The sequence below is a fragment of the Diorhabda carinulata genome, chromosome 4, assembly GCF_026250575.1.
Source record: "Diorhabda carinulata isolate Delta chromosome 4, icDioCari1.1, whole genome shotgun sequence".
NCBI lineage: Eukaryota > Metazoa > Arthropoda > Insecta > Coleoptera > Chrysomelidae > Diorhabda > Diorhabda carinulata.
The window spans coordinates 22689263-22715158 of NC_079463.1; the positions used below are offsets into that span (position 1 = coordinate 22689263).

The 25896-nt window shown below is 31.9% G+C and overlaps 1 protein-coding gene across 33 annotated transcripts in view; it reads right to left on the minus strand.

The window, feature by feature from the left end:
- The window catches only part of LOC130892931 (inositol hexakisphosphate and diphosphoinositol-pentakisphosphate kinase 2), a 138576-nt gene that overhangs the window by 20267 nt on the left and 92413 nt on the right, over window positions 1–25896 (minus strand). For all 33 annotated transcript variants that reach the window (XM_057798661.1, XM_057798671.1, XM_057798657.1 and 30 more), the window contains 2 exons: window positions 15455–15697; window positions 12134–12257 (listed from right to left, as the gene is read on the minus strand). In XM_057798661.1, coding sequence (XP_057654644.1) covers window positions 12134–12257; window positions 15455–15697 — 367 coding nt within the window. The remainder of the gene's footprint in view (window positions 1–12133; window positions 12258–15454; window positions 15698–25896) is intronic.

Sequence of the window (25896 nt, forward strand, 5' to 3'; positions counted from 1 at the left end):
AGTCTTCGCAGCATGCCTATTGTCTCAATTGATGGTAAGATTATCACTCCATCTTTTTCGTGGCCTTTCCATACTTCTTCTCTCCATTGGTGAGTTGTCTCGTGCTATCCTTACTATTCTTTCCTCGCTCATTCTACTTATGTTTATATTTTCCACTCTGCATTTTTGCCTTATGTCGTCGCTACGTTCCCTGCCCGGGAGCGTTTTTCCAGTAATTTTTCGTAGGACTTTCATTTCGCTGGTTTCCAGGAGCTTTTTTGTTTTTGATGTAACAGGCCGAGTTTCTGTCGTGTACGTCTGTATGGGCCTAATAACAGTTTTGTAGGTTCTTGACTTGGCCTCAATACTTACGTATTTGTTTTTCCATATAGTGTCTTGCTGCTTTTATTGTTTGCTGCCTCACCTCTGTCTCAATATCACCATATCCGGATACTTCTATACCCATATATTTGAATTTCATTTCTTGCTGGATTATTTTTTCGTCTACGATCAGCTTGCAACCAGCAGAAGAGAAGCTGGTATACACAAAGCCAAAGTTTATATTGCTAACTCAATAACTAGCCAAATATCAAAGGTTTTGATTTAATTAAGTATGTATAGTATATACCATGATGATTTTTGAATAAACTAGACACAAATAAAAGTTAAAAACGGGCTGTAAATTAATAATAATAATAATAGTCCCGAAACAATAATTAATTAATAAACAATTCTTTATAGTACCTTTAACACTTTGAAAAATTGAAAACTGGAGAATGAAATGGAAACAAATACAGTAACAATTAGCCTCTACATGGCGGCCGGTACCATGTGAGCTAATGGAAAATTTTTTTTATTAATTATATGATTTGAAAAATGTTGACTGTTTATAATACTTATCAGGTTTGCAATTCTATCCAGCTAATTTATTGCTAACAAAACACCCAATTTATACTAGAGTGTAATCTAGTCTGTAATCAGTTTGTCAATACATTCTTTTTGATTTTAATCCCTCTGTTAATTACTAATTGGTAAAGAGAACTTCACCATAGTTTTGAAAATAGCTGGGTTTCTCCTTTAAGAATACTTAAAGGTTAAAATATTTTTTGAAATTACTTCTGTTTTCAAGTAATCACGTTTATTGTGCAACTAATTTTGAGAGTGAACAAACTATGTTTCTAAACAGTTTAATGGATCAATTATGCCAGAAATTTTTGCGAATTTAAAAAAATTATAATAAAAAAAACTAAATATAATCCACATACAATTTTTCATTTTATTAATTAATTTCTTAAAAAGAACATCATTCAGGTGTGCACCATCGCGCTGCAAACATTCCTCGAATATAGATGTCAAATTGGTAAGACCCCGATGGCACATTGCGCGGGGAATATCTGCTATTTCTTCTCGGATGTTGCTCTTCAACTGATTAAGCTTGGTTGGGTTATTGGAGTACTTTTCAGGTATCCCTACATAAAAAATCCGGTGGTGTTAGGTCCGAACTTCTAGGCGGCCATGCAATGTCACCTCGAAGAGATATCAGTTTCCCAACTGGTTTACGCCGAGGCATTAGAAGTATGACATGTCGCGCCATCTTGTTGAAGCCATGTCGTACGATTATAGGCTTCAAATTGATGCACTTGCGGAAAGAAAAAAATCCCTTAACACGGCTATGTATCGTTCAGAAGTTACAGGGACAGATTGTCCCTGTTGATTTTGAAAGAAATAGGGTCCGATAATTCCGTGCGCTGATATCGCCGCCCAAATGGTTACTTTCGGCGAATGTAGAAGCTTTCGAGGTTTTGCGCGTGGGTTCTCTGTAGCCCAGTAACGGCAATTCTGTCTATTAACATGCCCATTTAAGTGAAAATGGGCTTCGTCGGAGAACAGAATATTGTTAAAACTCTGAAAGCGTTCCAACATTATTCCAACAATTAAATTAAATCATTTGGCTGTTATTTCAGCAGAAATTGAATTTTATACGGGTGATATTTCAGATTTTTCGGCAAAAAAAGACGCAAAGATGTTCTGGATACCACAAGTTCGGCTGATCGCTTGCGAGTCGATAGATCAGGATTACGTTGAACTAAAGCTCTAACTTGTTGAATTGTGACTTGTTCTTATTGATCTTTGGCGAACCGTAGGCTTCTGATTGAGCATCGCACCAATAGGTTCGAGGTTTCTGACCCACGATCGAATCACATTTTCCCTCGGACACTGATTCAAGTCATGTAATCCAAACTAACGCCGAAGAATAGCGCACGAATCGCCATTTTTGTAATAACGTTTAATGCAAAATGCACGTTGCGCTCCGGTGGAGTGATCCATGGCGACTAAATTTCTGGGAACCGAACCACTCATCCCCACCACCCGCGCCGCTCCCACTCGTAACGTTCAAACGCCTGGCCCACTCTGTATATTTCAAACTCATTTTTAAAAAACAATCGCAGAACTGATAGCAAATTATCTAATATATTTTGTACAAACTGAAAATGGGTGTTCAGTTGATGACGCGTTATCATGGTGTCCAAATAATGGTTTAAAATTATAACATCTGATTCATTCCTCTTTTTAGCGTGAAAAAAATTACCGAAAGTTCGTTCAAGAAAATCCTTTTTGTGTCTAATTAAAAGGAGTGCAATATTATCATCAGTGATGAAGAGTAATAGTGAAGAAAGTTTAAACTGCACACCAAAAGATGTTGAATCGGCAACTGCAGCGACTATGAATCTTCTCCCCGAGAAATCCGGGGGACAGTATTTAAACGAATGCATTTTTTTATGGAGTGTCGTACTAAAAAAGGCACAAACAGCTTTATAGAAAGAGTGTTACTAGCTTACTTGGAAACTAAATCCAAAATGTGTCTTCAATACTTTTGTTGACTTATTCACAACCCTAATGGTAAATAACGAAGTAGACATCAGTAAATACTCGAAACTCATTGGATATTTGAAACATAAATCAGTTTGCTATAGACCCAAAAAATCTAAAACATTTGGCCCTAAAGAAATTGATAAGTTTCTGTTGCAAGCTCCAGACGATCCTTATCAAAGTCTACGGACGTAGAAAAAAATTTGTTTGTAACTCGTGAGTGAAGTAACTTCTTTTTCACTAGTAGGAATTGCCGCACTCAGTCAAACCGTCGTAATCGTGAAGAAAAGTATTACTTCACTCACTTGTTGCATAAATAACAATTAGAACTGAAAACTTGCATATATCTATAAATATAGACCTCAGTAAAAAACAATTTGAGATTTGAACGATAACTTTTTTGGATTAAAAAGAAAAACACAAACGACTGCAGTATAAAACTGGTATATATAATATTGTATGCGTGGGATCATGGACTACTGGGTATTCCGTTCGATTGACATTAAAAGCGGAAACTTAACCAAAGAATACTTTGGGACTGTAACTGTAGCCTACATGTCAAGCTCTAACAAGAAATAATAGATCATTTTAGATCGAAGTGCATCCACAAACCCATTAGATTGTTGGATAAACTTATAGTAGAATAATTTACTATCTTCAGGTATAATACTTAAAATCGAATCTTTGTCCTAACATTTCTTCTGAATATGGTTTATGAGAAAAACAATCTACATAATGAAGCACAATCGCCACTAGTTAAGATTTTTTCCCATGTGGCATATGTTATACCTAGTTTTATGTCTCCCGAACTAATATTTACGAATTTATGCTTCTCTGGAACTGTCAATAATAATCTTTAAAAGACATTTCTAATGTATATATCAGCTGTACTTAGATATTTTCAGAATAAATTCAATTATCAATTCTTTTGCGATAACCCGTACTTCTTTTTTGATTGTGAAATTGGAGATTTAAAAGCAATCAATGAAAAACTTTATAAAATCAAATAACAGAATAAATATGGGTCAATGCAGTCAACATTTTTTGTTGTTGTAATCAACCGTGTATATTGAATACAAAATGCTTTTGTTTGTCGCTACTATTTTGGTGAAGTGTAGCTTCAGGATGTTTGAAATTGTTTGTTGGGAAAGACTTTCTTCACAATACACGCAAAAATAAATGTAACCGGTTTTAGAATCACGATTCTTACAATATCCTATATTTGATGGATTCCAAAAAATGAACAACCTCTCTTGTGGATAATGGTTTACCCTCCTGACTTGTTGAATTTAAGATATAAGACACAATACAACAGATCTTTTTAATGCTATCCATACTATTCTTCACGTTACCTAATACTGAAATGAACCTAGCCTAACCTAACCTAACCAATCTCAATATTTATTTCATTATCTACAATTGTCGAATAATGTGGTATTATAAAATCATACTTGTCCCCGAAATAATTCAATAATTGGTACATTATCAGTTTCTTATCAAGTAAGTACTCAATCATTATTTTATTGATGGTCCGACAAAATTCTGTGTTTACTAAGTGAATAATTATTTACGTTATAAGTCCTAGAAGTGATTTAGTACGGACGAGGCGACGAAGGAGCCGAGTCAAGAATATCTCATCGAGTACCGTAATAATAACAGCACAGACATATATCGTAATATATTTTTTTCTCATACTGTTTTCGGCTTTAAATAAAAAACAAAATTATATTAAAATATCTCACATTTGACAATTTTACTGAAAAATAGCTCCTTCGATTATCCTCTTATTTAAAAAAATAAAAATTAACGAAGTCACTAAGGTAACATTGTAAACAAAGGCAGACATATTGAATTTTGGATTGGGAGAATTCAAGAGTACTGTAAAGTACAAGGATACCGTAAAGTGCCATTTTCCAGACTCAAATTAGTACTGTAAAGTCGAGTTTACAGTACAGTATGAAAAAAAGTAATTTTTTGTCACCTTTAATACGTACCACAATTCAGATGACTCATTGAATTCATAGTCATTATAAATGGGAATAAATTTAAAATTATCCAAGTAAAAAGGCAGGAGAAACTATTATATAACCTGTAAGTGTATTTTTGAAAATAAATATTCAACAAGTACTAGTACTCGTTCTGCTTATAAGCTGCAATGTTTGCTAATCCGCATTTATTTCAAATTAAGATTTTATGCCATGCCTAAACAATCAAAATTCTTTCCCATATACGTGGTGTCCGACAAGCAGCCCAGGAAAGCACATATGTGCTATCAGTTTTGTCCTTTCTTCCAATTCTCCGGGAGCAAATTAAAGAGAGAAAACATCACAGAAAATCAGTTAAGCAGCTGGCTCCCTAAACAGTCTTGGGGGACATGTTCCTCCCAAATCAAAAATATTCGCGCCTAGGGTACATCCCCCTTAATAATCAGAAGCTATCATGCTGGCAAAAACTGGAATTTTTCGCACAAAATCCACCACAAATGTAAATACCTCTTCAGCCTCAACAACCTTCTCAATAACAATAATTGAAATTCCAGTAGTCAAAACTCTGCAAATCATGTCCTTAAACCATCCATACTTAACATTCGTCCCCATTCGCAAAATAATGTAACAGATGTACACCTCAGTGATATAAAAAAAGCATTCTTACCAACGAAGAAACACCCACCAAGCGAGAAACGTATTACAGCAAAACCCTACCTAATTAAACTGTTAAGATCTCAGCTCACACAGTAGAAACCTACAGAAAATTGATGAGACATCATAACGAATAAAACGTAGTTCACCACACATATCAAATAAAGGAGGAACATGCATACAGAATCGCCATAAGACATCTTCACTACTCTATACCACCCGAGGATATCAAAGCTGAATTGGAAAACGCAGGTCACAAAGTGCGCAATGTAATGAATGTTGGACATAGAGATACGAAGAATCCAACAATTACTATGTAACACAAAGATAACTGCAAAAACCAAGCAAACCCCTACAAGACACCTCATCCTACAGACCTATCAGTTTGTTGCTAACAGTAAGCAAAGTTCTCGGACAGCTCCTAATAAAAAGGATAAACACGGATAATGATCTTATGGAGTTAATACCTAATCATCAATTTGGATTTCGGGAACACCATTCTACAACCCAACAAGTTTACGGGTTAATAAATGAAATCTGCAAGGGTCTTGAAGACAAAAAGTATTGTAACGCGGTATTCCTAGACATCTATCTGGCCTTCGATAAGGTGTGGCACCGAGGTCTACTCTTTAAATTAAAAAACTGTCTTTTAAGTATTACTATCTTCTTCTCCAATCATACTTATCGAATGGGACCTTTTCTGTAAAATTCTCAGACCATTTCTTTCCTATTAAATTTTGAGTCCCCAAGGTAGTCTCTTAGACCTACTGCTATACATGTAACCAACAACACTCAAATGGCTACATTCGCTGATGATGTAACCGTTTTAGCTACAAACGACGACCCACTAACAGCTACTGAAGATTTCCTTTTGGTTACTGTTTGAGCTTTTCTGTAATTACCTCATTTCTTACTCTATCCATACTCGTTTTATCCTATTATTTTCCTTTTCTGTAAGATTCTCAAAACAGAAATTTAATTTACTGTTAAATCTGGAGTCCCCCAAGGTAGTGTCTTAGGGCCACTACTTTTCTTTTTATATACATCAAATATACCAGTAACCAACAACACTAAAATGGCTTCATTCGCTGATGATGTAGCCGTTTTAGCTACAAACGACGATCCACTAACAGCTACTGAAGATTTCCAATCAATTGGTTACTGTTTGACCTTTTCTGTAGTTACCTTTTTTCCTACCCTATTCATACTCGTTTTATTCTATTATTTTCCTTTTCTTTAAGATTCTCAGACCAGAAATATAATTTCTTTCTTGTTAAATCCGAAGTCCACCAAGGTAGTGTCCCAGGGCCACTGCTTTTCTTTTTATAAACATCAAATATACCACTAACCAACAACACTAAAATGGCTTCATTCGCTGATGATGTAGCCGATTTAGCTACAAACGACGATCCACTAACAGCTACTGAAGATTTCCAATCAATTGGTTACTGTTTGACCTTTTCTGTAGTTACCTTTTTTCCTACCCTATTCATACTCGTTTTATTCTATTATTTTCCTTTTCTTTAAGATTCTCAGACCAGAAATATAATTTCTTTCTTGTTAAATCCGAAGTCCCCCAAGGTAGTGTCCCAGGGCCACTGCTTTTCTTTTTATAAACATCAAATATACCACTAACCAACAACACTAAAATGGCTTCATTCGCTGATGATGTAGCCGATTTAGCTACAAACGGCGATCCACTAACAGCTACTGAAGATTTCCTTTTGGTTACTGTTTGAGCTTTTCTGTAATTACCTTTTTTCCTACCCTATCCATACTCGTTTTATTATATTATTTTCCTTTTCTGTAAGATTCTCAAAACAGAAATTATATTCCTGTTAAATCTGGAGTCCCCCAAGGTAGTGTCTTAGGGCCACTGCTTTTCTTTTTATAAACATCAAATATACCACTAACAAACAACACTAAAATGGCTTCATTCGCTGATGATGTAGCCGATTTAGCTACAAACGACGATCCACTAACAGCTACTGAAGATTTCCAATCAATTGGTTACTGTTTGACCTTTTCTGTAGTTACCTTTTTTCCTACCCTATTCATACTCGTTTTATTCTATAATTTTCCTTTTCTTTAAGATTCTCAGACCAGAAATATAATTTCTTTCTTGTTAAATCCGAAGTCCCCCAAGGTAGTGTCTTAGGGCCACTGCTTTTCTTTTTATAAACATCAAATATACCACTAACAAACAACACTAAAATGGCTTCATTCGCTGATGATGTAGCCGATTTAGCTACAAACGGCGATCCACTAACAGCTACTGAAGATTTCCTTTTGGTTACTGTTTGAGCTTTTCTGTAATTACCTTTTTTCCTACCCTATCCATACTCGTTTTATTATATTATTTTCCTTTTCTGTAAGATTCTCAAAACAGAAATTATATTCCTGTTAAATCTGGAGTCCCCCAAGGTAGTGTCTTAGGGCCACTGCTTTTCTTTTTATAAACATCAAATATACCACTAACAAACAACACTAAAATGGCTTCATTCGCTGATGATGTAGCCGATTTAGCTACAAACGACGATCCACTAACAGCTACTGAAGATTTCCTTTTGGTTACTGTTTGAGCTTTTCTTTAATTACCTTTTTTCCTACCCTATCCATACTCGTTTTATTATATTATTTTCCTTTTCTTTAAGATTCTCAGACCAGAAATCTAATTTCTTTCTTGTTAAATCCGAAGTCCCCCAAGGTAGTGTCTTAGGGCCACTGCTTTTCTTTTTATAAACATCAAATATACCACTAACCAACAACACTAAAATGGCTTCATTCGCTGATGATGTAACCGTTTTAGCTACAAACGGCGATCCACTAACAGCTACTGAAGATTTCCTTTTGGTTACTGTTTGAGCTTTTCTGTAATTATCTTATTTCTTACCCTATCCATACTCGTTCCTTAGTTGCTTCATATTTGCTGCTATTATTCTACTCAGTGTCTTTTTGTTTATTACCCAGGTTTAACTTCTATATATTACTGTTATCAGGTTATAGGTATGTCTTATTCTATATATTTTCTCAGGTACTATTAATTTAATCACTATCATCTTTTGAGAATTTTTTGAATTTTACTCTCATTTATAATACAATGTATTGAGAATTCTAATATTTCAAATTTTTTTTGGTACTTGTTTGTTACAAATATATTAGTCGCTAATCGGGAAGCAAAGGTTTTGTCATTTAATTATTGAAACAGTTCACTAATGATTCAGAGAAGAATTTCTTATTGTTTTAAAATAACAATGTTCCATAACTACTTTCTTTGTTACAAGGTACATCGAAATTTTATTCTAGTTCATTCAAACTTTCCAATGGTAATGTGAGAACCAAACCATATTTTATCTGAGTAAAAATAGCTCTCTGGCAAAATGTTTCTTTTTAAAAATGTTACAATCCAAATGAATAAATTAAAAGATCACTTATCTTATGGTATAGTTACAAATAAGAACCATTTACAATTTTTATTTTATGCTTGATTCTGTTACTAGAATTTTCAGAATTTTAAAGTCAAAACTAGTTTTTTCACTATTCTATGGTTTATTGATGTTGTTTCATTTGATATATTTGTTGTGTTACTGACTTTTTTCTTTTATCCAAATATTGAGATGTTTTTGCCCTTTGTTAATAGTATTACAATCACTACTAAATAGCCCATTGAATTGTTACAATTTAAGGACCGAATATTGCAATTTTTAGACGACGCAATTTTATTTTTGGAACATGTGTGGGGGTCAATAGACGCTTAAGCTCAAGTTTATGGGGTCGCCACCCTTGCCCCGACCGGCATGTTGGAAAAAGGGGTGCAAACACCTTTTTCACCTTTTTCGCGATATCTCGGAAACTATGCGTCTTACAAAAAATTCGTGAAGACATAATTTGCTGCAAATTGTTTTGCCCACAAATATGTTTATATATCTTTTTGCCCTAAACTTAAAATTAAAGAAGTTATGAGCAAAAAAGTGAGATAATTTTTATAAAAATTTTCTTTTTTGCTCTATAACTTTTTTTATACATTTTACAAAAAAATTACCTCAGAGCAATTTTGTAGATGATCTTTTGAGAAAAAATTTTGTCTGTATTTTTTTTTAATTTTATTAATTTAAAACGCTGTTACAGCGCTCTAAAGTTAGCCGGGTTCGTCAATGCTCATGAGTCAAAACGAAATGTTTAACTTATTTTTGATTTTTTTTTAATGTAAATATATTGTTAAAAAATTTTTGTTAAATTCGTACAACTTTATTTATACATTCCCAACTGTTTTCCTTACCATAGAACTTACCAAATTCAACTTACCTAATGTTAAGCAGGTAAAAAAGGTCTAAGTTACTGTTTGAGGACAAATGAACTTCTGGTTGCTACGCCTATTATTATTATACATAGGCTCAGCTGTTTCTTCTACCTCATTTTATTTTCTTAGTTGTGCTACATATTTTGTCACGTGTAGACTTATTGAAAATGTTGGATTTTATTTTCAATTTAATCAATGAAACTGCGAGTTTTGTTTCATTTAATTTATCATCGCTGCCTCCAACACAAGATGTAGCTCATTTTCACAGTCTCCTAGTATATCACCAGGTCCAGTTGTGGCTCAAAAAATATCAAAATTCCGAAGATTGTGGTTGGAAACAACATGCAAACATTTGAATGACAATACCTAGTCCGAGGTAATTTTTTGGTAAAATATATAAAAAAAAGTTATCGAGCAAAAAAGACAATTTTTATAAAAATTTTCTCACTTTGTTGCTTATAACTTCTTTAATTTTAAGTTTAGGGCAAAAAGTTATATAAACATATTTGTGCGTAAAACAATTTGCAACAAATTAAGTCACGAATTTTTTGTAAGACGCAGTTTTTGAGATATAACATTGCGGCCGGGGGCAAGGGTGGCGACCCCACAAACTGAAGGTTAAGCTAAATTTAAAATTAAACAAGTTATAAGCAAAAAATTGAGGACTTTTTTATAAAAATATTTTTTGATCTATAACTTTTTTTATACATATTAGAAAAAAATTACCTCAGATCAATTTTGTAGATGATCTTTTGAGAAAAATTTTTGTCTGTATTTTTTTTAATTTTATTCATTTAAAACGCTGTTACAGCGCTCTAAAGTTAACCGGGTTCGTCAATGCTCATGAGAATCCGGTCAAAACGAAATTTTTAAACTATTTTTGATTTTTTTATTGTAAATATATTCTTAAAAAAATTTTTTTATTAAAATTTTTACTCCCTTTTTTGCTTATAACTTCTTTAATTTTAAATTTAGGGCAAAAAGTTATACAAACATATTTGTAGGCAAAAGAATTCGCAACAAATTATGTCTTTACAAACTTTTTGTAAGACGATTAGTTTCCGAGATATCGCGGCCGGAGGACAATGGTGGCGACCCCACAAACTGGAGGTTAAGCTTCTATTGACCCCCCACACGTATCCTTGAAATAAAATTGCGTCCTGCAAAAAATGCAAAGCTCATGTAACATTTCAATGGACTAAGAAGAGTTTAGTCTTTCTCTAATTTAATTTTTGTTTTACATTTTGATATTAAATATCTGTTTTGTTTATTCATTGATTTATAATACACTTTTATTTTTTCCAATAATAGTTTAAATTCAGGACCTAGTAATTTTATAGCTCTATCTAACCTAACTGACATTCATTGATCTAGTTGTAAAGATAGAATACTAGATAGAACAGGACTAAGTTAGTTTTTGAAAATCATGCTTTTTTTTATTATTGTTGATTTCATATAGTATGAAATTAAGAAAGTTGATAATAATAAAGTCTTTCGCCGATACAAATATCTCTGATAGCTTAAAAATACGAGGAGAAAAGCATGGACTGTCAACTCGTCAGGACAGAGTATCGATATGAGTATCTAATCCGAACTGAAGACAACAACAGTCAGTGCTGCTATTTGCTACACGCACTATGTATAATGCATCGTTATATTTAACGGCAGGTACAACAGGATACTTTATTTTTAATTTGTAATTGAAAGTGGAGTAGAATCTACTGGCACATGTGGTATAATTCTAAACGAGTTGCAGCGCTGAATGTTGTTTCGTAAACTTTAGGGTAGAGACTTTGACCGGAAAGGCATTTTACCGTACGGAAATGTATTGAATAGGAAGAAACCTCGACAATCTAGGATAAAAAGAACATCAGGTTTAGCATACCAAATGAATGTATCACTAGTATTCTAATAGAAAAACAGTTAAGTTTGACAGCAATTATAAGAATATGCCAGTGCCATTAACCTAGTTGAAAAATTCACTTTTTTGTTTTGCCTAGTAACTAAAAAGTATATCATGACACAATAATATAATTAAAGCGGTTTGATGAATGGAGGCATACAGTTAAAATATAACAATAAAAGCTAAATTCAGTAGGCTGACACTAATTATTTTGTGCTCTGACAAAAATGACATACAAAAAGCCTACAAAAAAGAAACTCTAACATACAATTCAAACTTTATTTGTAAAACTAAATTTAAAGCAGGACAAGTCATTATTCAAATGACGCACATAATATTTAAAGCAAATAATTGATAAGTTATATAAACATTGTAATAAAACAACTACTAGAACGTGCATAAATATGTAGAACTTAAATATGTATATTAAAAAATTAATACCCATCGGCGCTGACAATGCTGGACGACATTTCACTGCTACTTCCTTTAGAATTGCTGTCAGAATAACCTGGAGAGGAAGGACCACTACTGGACATCAAACTAGGCGGCCCACTCCAACCAACACCTAAAACGAGGGTCAACATTGTAGTTATAAATAACACTGGCCAACAAAATTTAAACTTTTATTTGTTTTATTTTGAATGCACAATGGCCACCAAACAATAATATATCAATGGAAAAAAATTGACACATCAGGTTTCTGATAAGATAAAATATTCCTTAATGTACAACAAATAGCTATGATTTTCGTGAATGTTTGGCTTTTGGTAGGTCCCTTTTAAGTCTCCAATAGTAACCTATTAGTAGTATTCGATTTTTTCCCTTTAATAGTGCTTTTCTATTAAGGGAATGTCCTGATGAAATCTTTCATCTTGTTTGTCACTCAGAGCACCCGAATAGAGATCGCAAATATAAATTTATGATAATTTGAATAATAACAAATGACAGAAAACAAGTTTCTATTGGTTACTGCGGTTGTTACGTAGAAAGTAAGTAAATACTGAAACGTGGTCGCCGCGTGTCGCCTTTCAAACGCCATTCTGTTGTTGTGAGTGGAGGTAATTGTGTTTTTGTACGGGTTTCAAAGACTATTCTAATTGAAATGATGGCCGAAATAGGATTTATCGAAGCAAGATCGGACAATCTACCTAAGGTAGATGCATCCATGGTTGCTATGTTCTTTGCTAATAATCAATTATTTACTTCGGTTGAAATACGTGGAGTAAAAGCAGATACGTAAGTACTACTAATTAGACTTTCATATAGTCATTATCATATTTGTTTGTTTGAACTTTAATAAAATGTAGTCATAAAGGTGATAGCTTTGAAGGTTATGTTTTGATTAAAGCATTTTGTAACTTCTGTAATATTGATATCTATTGATGTTTCTACATCTTTTGAACAGCCAGTTGAAGTTGAGGCATTAAGAAGTTCTTCGATAATGTCGGTTTTTTGCCGTTTTAATGCCAACGGTCGTGGTGTTTCACGAAATGCCTTTTTTGGTCTTTCTGGCAATCGAATTTTGTTGAAACAGCTGTTTTCAGAATTTTTTTGCATTGTGTTAGTTTCTACATCATATAATTTTCCAAATCTGTTTTAAGCTACAGTAAAAAATAACGATAAAATAACATTTTTCAAATACCAATAGTAAAACTTTGAAATGGTCTTTACAAACATATACTGGACTACCAGGTTTGACGCTAAGTTATTATTGCGATGGAAAAATAGGAGTTGATCGTAGAAGGATGAAAAATTGAGAGTAATATGAATTTTTTTATTCTAAGTCACGACAAAAAACAAATAAAAATCGTGCCAAAAAAATTAAGGTATATAATTAACAAATAAAAAATAAGGGTTGATAAAAGATTGTTGAAAATTTATTAGGGTTGCATGTATTTTTTAATGCTGTATTATAAAAAAAATTAGAGGTGGAGTTCAATTGCAAACACCGCGACACGAGAATTTTATATATTAGATTAAGAATGGAAAGATAAAAAGGTTTGTAAAAAATTTTACTTGAAAACTGTGTTGGTGGATTACGATACAGGTAAAAATCGAATTCCATTCAAGATCGCAGAGGAAAAAACAAGACTAAACAGGTCATTTCGAATGAGGTGGAGAATAATAAAATAATTTCCTGTGACCCTATCCATACCTTATCCATTCTCAAAATCTATGAATTATACAAGGAATTACAGATCAACAGACTTTGTTTCTCCAATAAGGTATAGGAGAGTTTTTTCTACACCCCCTAACATTTTCATTAAAGATTAAAGTGTCCGATGGGTTAACAGATAAATGAGGAGAATTTATTTCTTATATAAAGCGAAGGATGATGCTAATAGACCAAAAAGATTGAGATAAACAATTCGTGACAAAAAGGTATGTCCTTCAAATTGGGGCTCTTATCAATAGAGATTATTACTCAAATCATTCGCACATGGAGGCTGATTTTATGCGTAGTGCCATTGAAACTGCAATAATACGTTCCTGTATTTTGCCTTAATGATTGAAAAATAGAAATAGAAAATCACATAAAGCGACATTATTGACTTGAAGGAACCTGGTAAATTTATACCACAAAATACAATTCGAGATAAAGGGGGAGAAAAAATAAAACGGTTCAAGAGAAAACAATTAGGATACAAAAAAGAGAAATAAAAAATTTATAATGTTCTGATACAACTATGATGAAAACAAAATCTTTAATGTTGAAGTTAAAGTGAAAGGTAGGCACAGAAATATTCCAAAAGAAACCTAGTTAAACGAGACATTATATTGAACCCTTGTCTACATCGACCAAGAAAAAAAAAATGATTTGATTAAACTTTGCTACAAGGAGGAAACTCTGATCGAATACCATGATTGGTACTTTAAAATAACAAGTGACAATTCCTTAACAGATAGGTTTCCAGAAAATTCAGACAATTATTATACTGACGAAGACGTAGTAGAAGTAGAAACTAGTTACAAATCTGCTATTGCACTGTTTATAAAAATCAAACTTATCAAGTTGAAATTAATTTCTAGTTCAGTCTTTTTAATTTGAATGATATATTCTAAAAGCTACACTGTTCATAAAAATCATTTCAAAATCATATGATATATAAATCATTGATTTATAAATTTTGATAGTTTGTCTTTAGGATTGCCCAATAATTGTTTTAATGTATTGTTGGATTTATAAACAAAATTAAAACCCACTTTGTTAAATATTCCTTCCAATCCTTTTGTATAAACAGGAATGAAAGACATCAGAGAAAATTTTTCTTGTTTTTTATTTTGGGTTTAGAAAAAAGTGGTTTCACATAGAGATTTCTTAAATTGTAAATTGTAAATAGGTTAATCCATCGTCATAGGTTTAAGATATCTCTGTGTGAAATCAATTTTTTCTAAACCCAAAATAAAAAACAAGAAAAATTTGCTCTGATACCTTTATTTTCTGTTTCGTGGTATATATGAAATAAGCTGTGGAGATTGTGGCGGAAAATATATTGGGCAGACTAAGAGATCCGTTATTGTCTGGTTTAAAGAGCACATAGTTCATTTGAAATATGGACGGACTGGAAAATCAGGTATTAGTGGAAAAATTTAGTATAAAACAGGTAAGTCAAGTTATTAGATTTTAGTTTACCTTCAGTCTCTGAAGACGATAACTTTCCAACTTAATATCGAGATATGTTCATTGCGATTTCATTTTAGTAACAAAGATTTTTAGGTTGAAGTTAAGAATGTTATTAATTACTTTAAAATGATACTTACTGTTGCAGGGCGATTGCAATTTGAGAGGACGAGACTTATCCAACGAGAGTCCACAAGAAGAGCCTCCATTTGTAGGCGTTGGTATCGGGGTGGACGGATATTTAGGTGGCGTAGATGATGGCGTTTTAAATATAGGTGCAGTAATCATTCTGTCCAAAAATGCATCCAACTGTTTCAAAGATAATGCATTGTGTAATGTTTCCAATGGTCTAATAGATGGTACTCCTCCGAAACCGTCTATTGCTAAAAACATCAAATGTTCTTTAAATACTTTTTTATTCTTGATTCATCGTAGCATGATAATTATTAATACAATATCTTAATTGGAACCAATACTAAAAAATCGTCTACAACAGAATTACTTCCACTTTTCAGCTTTAAAACAAAATTTGCTCAGTGGCAGTCTCGAAGGAGAAACGCTGGAAATAGTTTCCAAACAACTAGCTTGATTATGAGAGGTTGGAATAGATTTCGAGTTTCATAGCAATAGATTATTTTTTCATATGAAACAGATTACAGGAGAAAGACATATTTAATGAAGTTCTCGTTGGAACGACCAGTATAGATGGCGATATCTGTCCTATATCGTTTTGCTTAAATAGGAAAATTGATTGGAACGATTAATTTTTAAACTGTATAAATATAAAACAACAGTAACTGATGTCAACAAAACTCTTGAAGAGTCCAATATGAGAGGAAGATTAAGGCCAGGTTGTACGTTATTATCGTACTTCTTAACCGTTTTAATACTTGCAAAAGTCAATAACAACAGGAATAAAAATATTTCATCAGAAGGTATACATATTACTATGGCTGCTGTATTAAAATAAATAGGAAAATCGATGTTGTTGAATATGAACTTGAATCCCAACAAAACTAAACTAATTTTAGTTTGTTTTATAAAAACAAACTTAAGAAATCAAATGAAAAGTGAAAACATTCGACAAGCAGAAGAATTTTGTTACTTGGGAACTTAATAACTTTTAATAATATAACAGAACAAGATATAAAAAGAAGAATAGTATTTCTCAAACAAGCCCTCACAACAACAATAACTTACTGACAAATAAACATAATATTGGTATTGAATAGTGCAAGAAACGAATCCTTCATTTGAACCGTACGGCTATAAAACGTAGACCTTTAGTCGGAGAGCTGGTCGCCACTTCGTCTAAGGTACTTTCACAAGGCTGAAATTTGTTCTACAGGGTGGCCCATTAGTGTGTGGAAGTGCAATAACTTACTTAAGATGAAATTTAAAAAGAAAATATTTAAATAAAAGTTGTTATATTTGCACAGATACACATTTCTAAAATATTTTGAGGTATTCAACCTAAGCGTGACAACATTAATTAAGGTTTTTTTTAAATAAGACACCCTGTATATTTGTTTACCATCGAATTTAAAGTGAAATTCTGCATCTAGCCCTTTCTTTTCTTTATCCATAAATTGTGACCTATTTATTTTATTAAAATTTTTAAAGGTAGAAAATTACTGGTTTGAATTTGTCACAAAAACTAGAAGTATTTTTAACGTCACATTCAGTGTTTACTTGTCAAAAAGGTGATTATTTTCAAATCATAAACTAAAAATGCAATTTTCTTCAAAACAGTCAATTTTAGAGTGTACATTAGGATAATTTGAAGGGATAAAATAGTTTTATAAGATGGTAAAATAATATACTGAGTGTTCCATTTAAAAAAATGAAGTTTTTGCTAATTGAAATCTCCTGAATTAATGCTTATATAAAAACACTCAGAACCCCAAACAAAACTTTACTCTGTTCAGACATTTCGCTCCAATTTGGCGATGTCACAATTTATGGGAAAGAAAAAGTCCTAATTAAAAAAACTTTACTTCATGCTACCATGCTTAGAAATATGTATCTGTGCAAATATAACAACTTTTATTTAAACATTTTTTTGTATATTCTATCTTAAATAAGTTATTGCACTTCCACACACTAATGGGCCACCCTGTATATGTTATTTAATATATCTAGCAGGGTTAGCGCGGTTGCAACAATATCTACTTTTTTTTACAGATTGCAAACTTTCGATCCATTTTACAAATACTTGCAACTGAACAAATCATCTGGCAATTTTGTTTTATACTAAAAATTGTCTAATTAAAAATATACTCGAAAGCCAGATTTGCGGAGATACATTTTATTAAATAAAAAAATTGCAATATGTAAAAAACAGTGGATATTATTTCAACCGTGCTAACCCTACCAGAAGTTGATTTTTCTACTTTAAATATATTAAATAACATGTAGAAAAAGTTTCAGCCTTGTGGAAGTACCTTAGTCGAAGTGGCGACCAGCTCTTAGACTACTTGAAATTGTATGAAAAAAAATTAGACGCAGTGAATATGTAGAGCAAAATGAGGAATTAGGTGAAATGCAATAATAGAACTAAAAGATCGGATGAGCTGGTAAACATTCATTATAAAGAAAAACAAAAGTTAATCGTAAAAATTACTTTCTATATAACGACGTATCTGAAGAAACAACATACGAAGACCAAAAACATTATACTTTCAGAACGTTTAAACGACCATGAAGATCAACCACCGATTGGAAATCTCCTCGACATGGAACAATTTTTAGCATAGAACGAACATTTTCCTTATAGTGAAATTTAGTTTGTTGTTTGGAAGAGGTATTCATACTCTTAAGAGGTTTTCAGTTTCTTTGAGGTGAACAAGCAACTACCGTCTTAAGATATTTCGTAAGTAGAGTTGTAATAATGAATAGTTTCTACAGTAACTCTTTTCCTGATGATAGAATTGGTAATATATCGACAGTTCGCACCAAATCCTCTTCTTCTTTGAGTGAAAACGAGACTTTTTTTTCATAGTTCAACCCCAAATTCGTTCAACTATTTTTGCGCTGTTTTATTACAACGAAGCATACGATATTCTGCATCTAAACATGGGGTTCTATGGTTTGCTTAATCATGTGGGTTGTATATGACTTAATTTGACATATAAAACAAGTAGCCATCAGTAAACGCGTGATATTAGTTAAAAAACATCATTATAACAAAGATACATCGATATTGAATCAGTTATCTAGGCTGTATCTATTCAAGTAAAACAACAACGCTGCAAAGAAATGTGTGATGGAAATTTTATCATGATCTTAGAGAAGACAGTTCAGGTTCCTTTGCCTGTTCCTTATGGTTTTGGAAGAGCAGAAATACTCTTCTTCTTACTTACTACTTCGTCGGTTTGTTAAAATATACATATAATTTAATATAAGACAAGATTGTAGTAAAAGATGTGAAGAAAAATTACCTAATCCTTACTCTACAGATCTATCCAGGTAGATAGAGAAAGTTAAAAAACCCCAAGGAACTAAGGGTTATTATCAGTTCCATATTTTTCTGATACAAATCAAAATAATACTGTTTTTTAAGTCCGATAGATTTTTAAAATGTGCAAAGTAATAATTAAAATTGATTTTATCCGGAAAATCCGTACATCTTATAACTTTCTGAAAATTATTCAGAGCATAAAACCACTTTTCTTGACGAAGCGCGTTCTACGTCAAATTTTTGTCACATTGTCATGATAAAACCAGCCTGAAAACAAACTAGATGTGTAAATTCGCATAATTTTGGAGGCCAATTTGAAATATCCATTCAAATGATCTTCCAAATTTTGATTTGAAAAAATTTATATTTGCAGTTATCGTATGGATTGTAGCACTGTCGTGTTGGAACCACATCTCATACGAATTAATGTCCAACCAAATTTTCGAATATTAATTTTGGAAAACCGACATCAAAACTAAAGCAATAAGTACATTAAATATCAATCAAGGAAATTTTTTTATACTTTATACCTATTTACAATTTATAATCGATTAATCTCGCAGTTTGACGGAAAAGTGTCTTTTCAAGTCAAAAACACTCACGCTCGCTCCAACCCAGTTACGGGAGAAGATTCAACGGCGCCGGCGCAAATTACGAGTGTTAGCGGGGAAACAAATAAGACTTAAAAGATGTTTAGATATTAAATAATGAGACTGGTTACGAAAAAGGGTTCTATTATGAAAATTATTCTACATTCGAATGCTTCCCTTCAATATATTTCCCTCCCCTCGCCACACACTTTTTCATATGTTTTTTCCATTGATCGAAACAGTGCTGCAAGTCTTCTTTGGTGAGTGCTTTTAAGAGCTCTGCCGTTTTTTGCTTCACCGCTTCTATGGACTCAAACCGGATCCCTTTGAAAGCAGATCTTTTTCTAACCTTTCAAGGAAATCTGAACAGTCTCGTTGACGCAAAAGCTTTTGGCACCAACTTCGCACAGACTTATGTCATGTGTAATTCTTGATGTAAAATTTCTAACTGTTTCTTTATCGGCGTTTACGGCCCTGGCAATCATCCGTATGCTCATTCGACGATCAGCACGCACAATTTGGTTGATTTTGTTCACTGTTTCCGGAGTTGAAACGGTCACAGGGCGACCTGGGCGCTGGTCATTTTCAGTGCTCTATCGGCCTTTACTAAAGCGCTTACACCACTCAAAAACACGTGCACGAGATAGAGAATTGGTTAATTAATAGCCAGACCTCGTACTTATCTAAAGTAAATAATCATATACAGTCATATACACTTGTTTAAATCGCACTAACCCCTTTGGAATACCAAAATATGTGGCCGTGTTATCATGGACCAAGTTCTATACATTGTGACATATAGATAAAAAAATTACTTGGACTACGCTTTCAAACATCCAATCATTCGTTTGGTTTACGAATGAGAGCGAGTTTTTGATCAGTAATAAGTTATTGCGGCATCCATCTTAACGATAGGTTTCTAATATATAACCTTCCATAAAAAATATTGCATACTAGTTCAGAAAATTTATTTTATTAGCTATATCATGGACTTGAATTCGACAATACCTAAATAAAAGAGTCATTAACTATTTCTGGAGTAGTTATACTAAATGACAGTTTCGGTCGTTCAGATTTATCCATGTTTAAAGTGTCTCTTTTAAAAACAAAAAACCACTTTCATTGTTTTTCTATGTGAAAATAATTTTTAACTAACACCAAAGTGAACTAACTTTAATATATTTCCGGAACTTTCGAATACTTATGTATTCATCGTCTGGAACTGGTCAAGTCAAGTATTTCAATGTTTTTTTTTTTTGAAAAATTGGATCAGAAATTTTGAGGACTCTATTTTTCATCTGTGTAAAGTATTTCAATTTAATCAATAATTAATTTAATTATAAACTTTTTTAAGAAAACTCATATCCTCAATATCTTTTAAAACGAATTTTATATAACAAATCTGACAATGACTTAAACATTGAATCATCATTTTCAAACGTCATTTCTAACATTTCTGCTCTATATATTTATACACCTTTACCACATATAAAATCAGTTACTCCTAAACTTTCTGGAGTCTTTAAACATCACAATATCAAAATAGCGTACAGTCAAACCCTTAATATTTAATCTATAAATTTCAACTTCACTTATAACGACCTAACCTATAAAATTTATTGTCATCTAAATTCTAACCAATAAATATTCAACTACATTTATAACGACCTAGCCCATTGAAATTTTTTATAAATTAACCGATCAATATTAAATATCATTCACTACAACTTATCCTTAACTAACTAACTTAACTTAACTAACTTAAAAACTCCTTTAGTTAGCAGAATCAATATTTCAATTAATCACTATTTCTATCAACGTCAATTTGAATATTGAATTTTGAATCGTATGAATGTAAAATTTATACAACTCAAAACCACCACAAATCTCAATTGATTATTGTAAGTAAAATTTTATAATTGTTATACATTTATACATATTTCTCATACTGTACTTGACCATAATTTCTGTCCCAGACGATGAATAGATAAGTATTCGAAAGCTCGGAAGATATATTAAAGTTAGTCCACTTTGGTGTTTCATTGCCACGTTCCCAATAATAAAACGCAATATTATTAAAACTCCTTGAGTTCTAAGGTTGATTTCTTTATTAGAATGTTATCTTATCTTGACGTTTCGTGAGAAGCATTATCAGAAGACTTATAAATGAAAATGATTAAAAATAATTGATAAATATTATATAAATTCGATAAAATATGCAATAAAATTTTTGTTAGAAATATTTTTTAATGTCATAATATATCGGAGAAGATTAATATTAGATATCAGTTTACCTACTATAGATTTTACAATTTTACAACCAGATAAAAGTAATAAAATTAAAATTACAATGATGTAATGGTAGAGTTATTATATGACAAAAGTATTTAACGAAAAATTAAAACATATAAAACTAATACAATTCAAAATAAAAATAATACATTTATTAAAAAAACTTTTGAATAATAATTCCATTAATAGAATTGATGCAAAAAAATTACAAACACACAATGCAATACCACCAAAACTATACAGACTACCAAAATTACACAAGCCAAATATTTCAATGCGTCCAATAATACCATATATTCAATAACCATTTTACAATCTATCTAAATATCTAGCGAACATTTTATCAAAATTAACTAAAAATGGTTTTTACATAAAAGATTCATTCATGCTTAAACAATTTTTAGATACATTACATATACCCAATAATTATAAAATGATATCTCTAGATATTATCTCAATGTACACCGATATTTCAAATGATATAATAGCGCATGTTTTAAAAGAAAAATGGAATTCAATTGAACAACAGACATTTCTCACTTACAATGAGTTTCTAGAGGGCGTGATGCTCATCCAAACAAATAATTATTTTCAATTCCGAGTTAATTTTTATCAATAACTAGCACAAATTATAATGGAATATATAGAAGAAAACGTATTGAAAAACGTAAATTTCAATGTATTATTTTTCAAACGCTATGTTGATGATTGTCTAGCTGCAATTCCATATGTATATATGTATATATTCAACCCCTTAAATTCAATTCACAATAGAAATAGAAAACAATAAATTTTCTAGATATTACAGCCATTAGAACAAATGATTAATAAAATTGAAACTAAATCATACACAAAAGAAACATGGTCTGGAAGATACCTAAATTATAATTCACACCATCCAAAAACACAAAAAAAACATTGTCATTATAGGATTAGCAGATAGAGCTATAAAACTAAGTTCACCCGAATATCCAACTGAAGATGTAATTGGAAAACTTACAACTACCTTAATAAATAACCAATATCCTTCAAACCAAATTAATAAAATTATTGAACAACGTATAAATTTCTTAATAATAATCAAATCCACATTCACAAACAAAACAAAACAAAAAAAATAGAATATATACAGAGTGTTTCGGAATAGCATTCCAATCACTCGGGAAATGATTCTATAATTACATTAACTGACGTAAAATACAAAAAATTCAACTCCAAAATAAACTTTTTTCACGTTTCGAGTAAATAACTTCATTGAATGACTAATAAATACATCAAACTTTCAAATAAAACTTACAAGAAATTTAATTCTAAAGAGAATGATGTGTACAACCTCAATAAAAAGTAAATACAAGTTGAAAATATTTTTATTTTACTGAATGAAAATCAAAAATGAGCAAATTGTGTAAGTAACCTTACATTTAACGATGTTGTTCTGTGTTAGAGATCTGATACCTATTTTATTCAATTTTTCAGGTCAAAATACGTATAGACCAAACAAATTTGTATGAAAATTTCAGAACCGAGACATTCAATATGGCTTCATATTATTGGTGGATCAGGAATCCGATTTTCCCGAGAGATTGGAGTGCTATTGCGAAACACCCTGTATAAAGCTGAAAAATTAAAACATATCCTATCCAAACACAACATCAATGTGTGTCATAAATTAGAAAATATATTGTCCCGATTATAAAAATAAAGAAAAAAAGCACAACTAAAAATATTCAGTGATTTTTTTAGAGGTATAGAATTTGATTTTGAGAAAACCACAAAAAATTTGAAAAAATTGATAAAACCTCTATTGGAATCGATAAAACGATCAGTATAATTTAATGTTTGAAGATGATTTCATGCAAATGTTGGTCGCGGTTCACTTTTGACACACTTTCTCCAACATATAGGCCAGAATTTCACGAATAAATACTTCAATATTGGCTTCCAGTGCGTCAATCGTTGCTGGTTTATCCCTGTAGACATTAGCCTTAACATGTCCTCACAAGAAATAGTCCAAAGGTGTTAAATTACATGATCTAGGCGGCCAATTAACGGGACCCAAAAGTGAGATGAACAGTTCACCGAAGGCGGCTCTCAATTTGGCCATTGTTTGGCGAGCCGTATGGCATATGGCATCGTCTTGTTGAAACCACATGTCAGACATCTCCAAGTCTTCCATTTTGGGCAAAAAAAATAATAATCACACGGTAGCGCTCGCCATTCACAGTAACGTTCCGACAGTCGTCGCTTTTGAAGATGATGCCACCGGCCCATAATCTACATCAAACAGTGATTTTTTCAGGGTGCATTGGTAGCTCTTACAATACTTCTGGCTGGTTTTCACTACGGATGCGGCAATTTTGCTTGTTGATGTATCTATTCAACCAGAAATGAGCTTCGTCGCTGAGCACAATTTTTCGATAAAAAAGTGGATCTCCCTCCAACGTTGCCATCGCCCATTTACCAAATGTTAGACGTTATTCTTGCACCAGCCGTATCTTATAAGGTTTTACACCCAAATCCTTTAGCAAAATTTTCCACGTAGTGGAGTAACAGAGACCCAATTGCTGCGAACGGCGGCGAATCAATATTTCATGATCATCTGTAATACTGGCGGATTCAGCCGCAATATTTTCTTCGGTTTTCAGTGTACGTTTACGCGTTAGAGGTTTAATGTCCAATATAGTGAACTGGGTTCGAAATTTAGTCATAAGCTTCCGAGTAGGCTGACCAAAACTCCCCATAAATTGGAAGAAGTCACTCTCTTAACCGAACATGAATTTTGATAGTAAAATTCAATATTTTGCAAGCGTTGTTCGTTCGTAAGTCGATTCATGATTAAATTATAGACCAAACTAAACAAGTTGGACAATGACACGATTCACGCGTGACCTGTCGAAAACAGTGTTGCCAAAAAGATACCAGCAAAAAAATCACTCGTTACTAAAAAAGCGAATGTTATTTACTTTATACCATGTTTAAATTGTCCAAGAAATTATATAGGAATGACTATGCAATATCTAGAAAATGGGCTAAATGGTCACAAATATACTAAAACTGCATTACATAAACATGAACAATACGAAAAGCATGAATTTGATTTCAAAAATACCAAAATATTAACTCAAGATAAAAATTATCAAAATTTAGCAATAAAAGAAATCATTTTTATAAACAAAATAAATTATCAGTTAATGATGAAAAAGTCATAAAAAACTTGAGTAAAATTTATTATAATTTAATCAATTAAATTTTCAAATTTATATATCGTTAAGTATCTAAAGTAGGTATGTATGATATGTAATGTTAATCTTCTCAGATATATTATGACATTATTTTTTTTACATTCAAAAAATAGTTATAACAAAAATTTTATTTCATATTTTACCAAATTTTCATAATATTTATCAATTATTTTTAATCATTTCCAATTATAAGTCTTATGAAATATAAATATTGCAAATTTACTTATGAAATAAACTACTAAAGTATTAAATTATTTTCACCAACTCAAATTCAGGTACCAACTTATAATTGTCTTTTATGCAGGGAAGAGGTAAGGAGAACCATCTCGGTGTATCGAAAAGTATCTGTTGAAAGGAAGCAAATTAAGGTAGCGCTATAGTAGCAAGTGGAAGAATTTTAAAAAGAGTGCCAGAAACTATTAGAGTAAGATAGTGAATTAAATTCTTTTTTGAAAGTCATAACTATTTCAAAGAAACTATTAATATATAAATCCATTCGAAAATTGTACATAAAATATATAACTGTGAAATTCATATCAATTCCACTTGCAACACTAGCGCTATTTTGGAGAGTCTTCGTATTATAATTTGCTGTTTACAGCTGGACACTTTTTCAACTAATTCTTCTCACAAGACAGTTCACCTTACCTCAACCCACCATATTGTCTTTAAAATATGACAAAATGTATAGGCAACATAGTAAACACTAAAATAAACGAGGTTGTCTAATAGGATAGATCATTCAAGTTTGAGCCATAAAACGTCGCCTCAGTATACAGCCGCTTTACAGCTCGATCTGCAGTTCTCGAAATCGACAAGGAAATAATAAATTTGAATTTCCTTACACACTTACGTTTCCAAAGAAATTATCTTCTATAGTACGCAAAATCCTTAGATGTGTTTAAATTGTATAAATGAGAGCGTAGTTGTTCTAAAATCTATCAACAGTTCGTTGGATGTTTTGCTCAAATAGACGATAATGTGCGTCATAAAGGTAG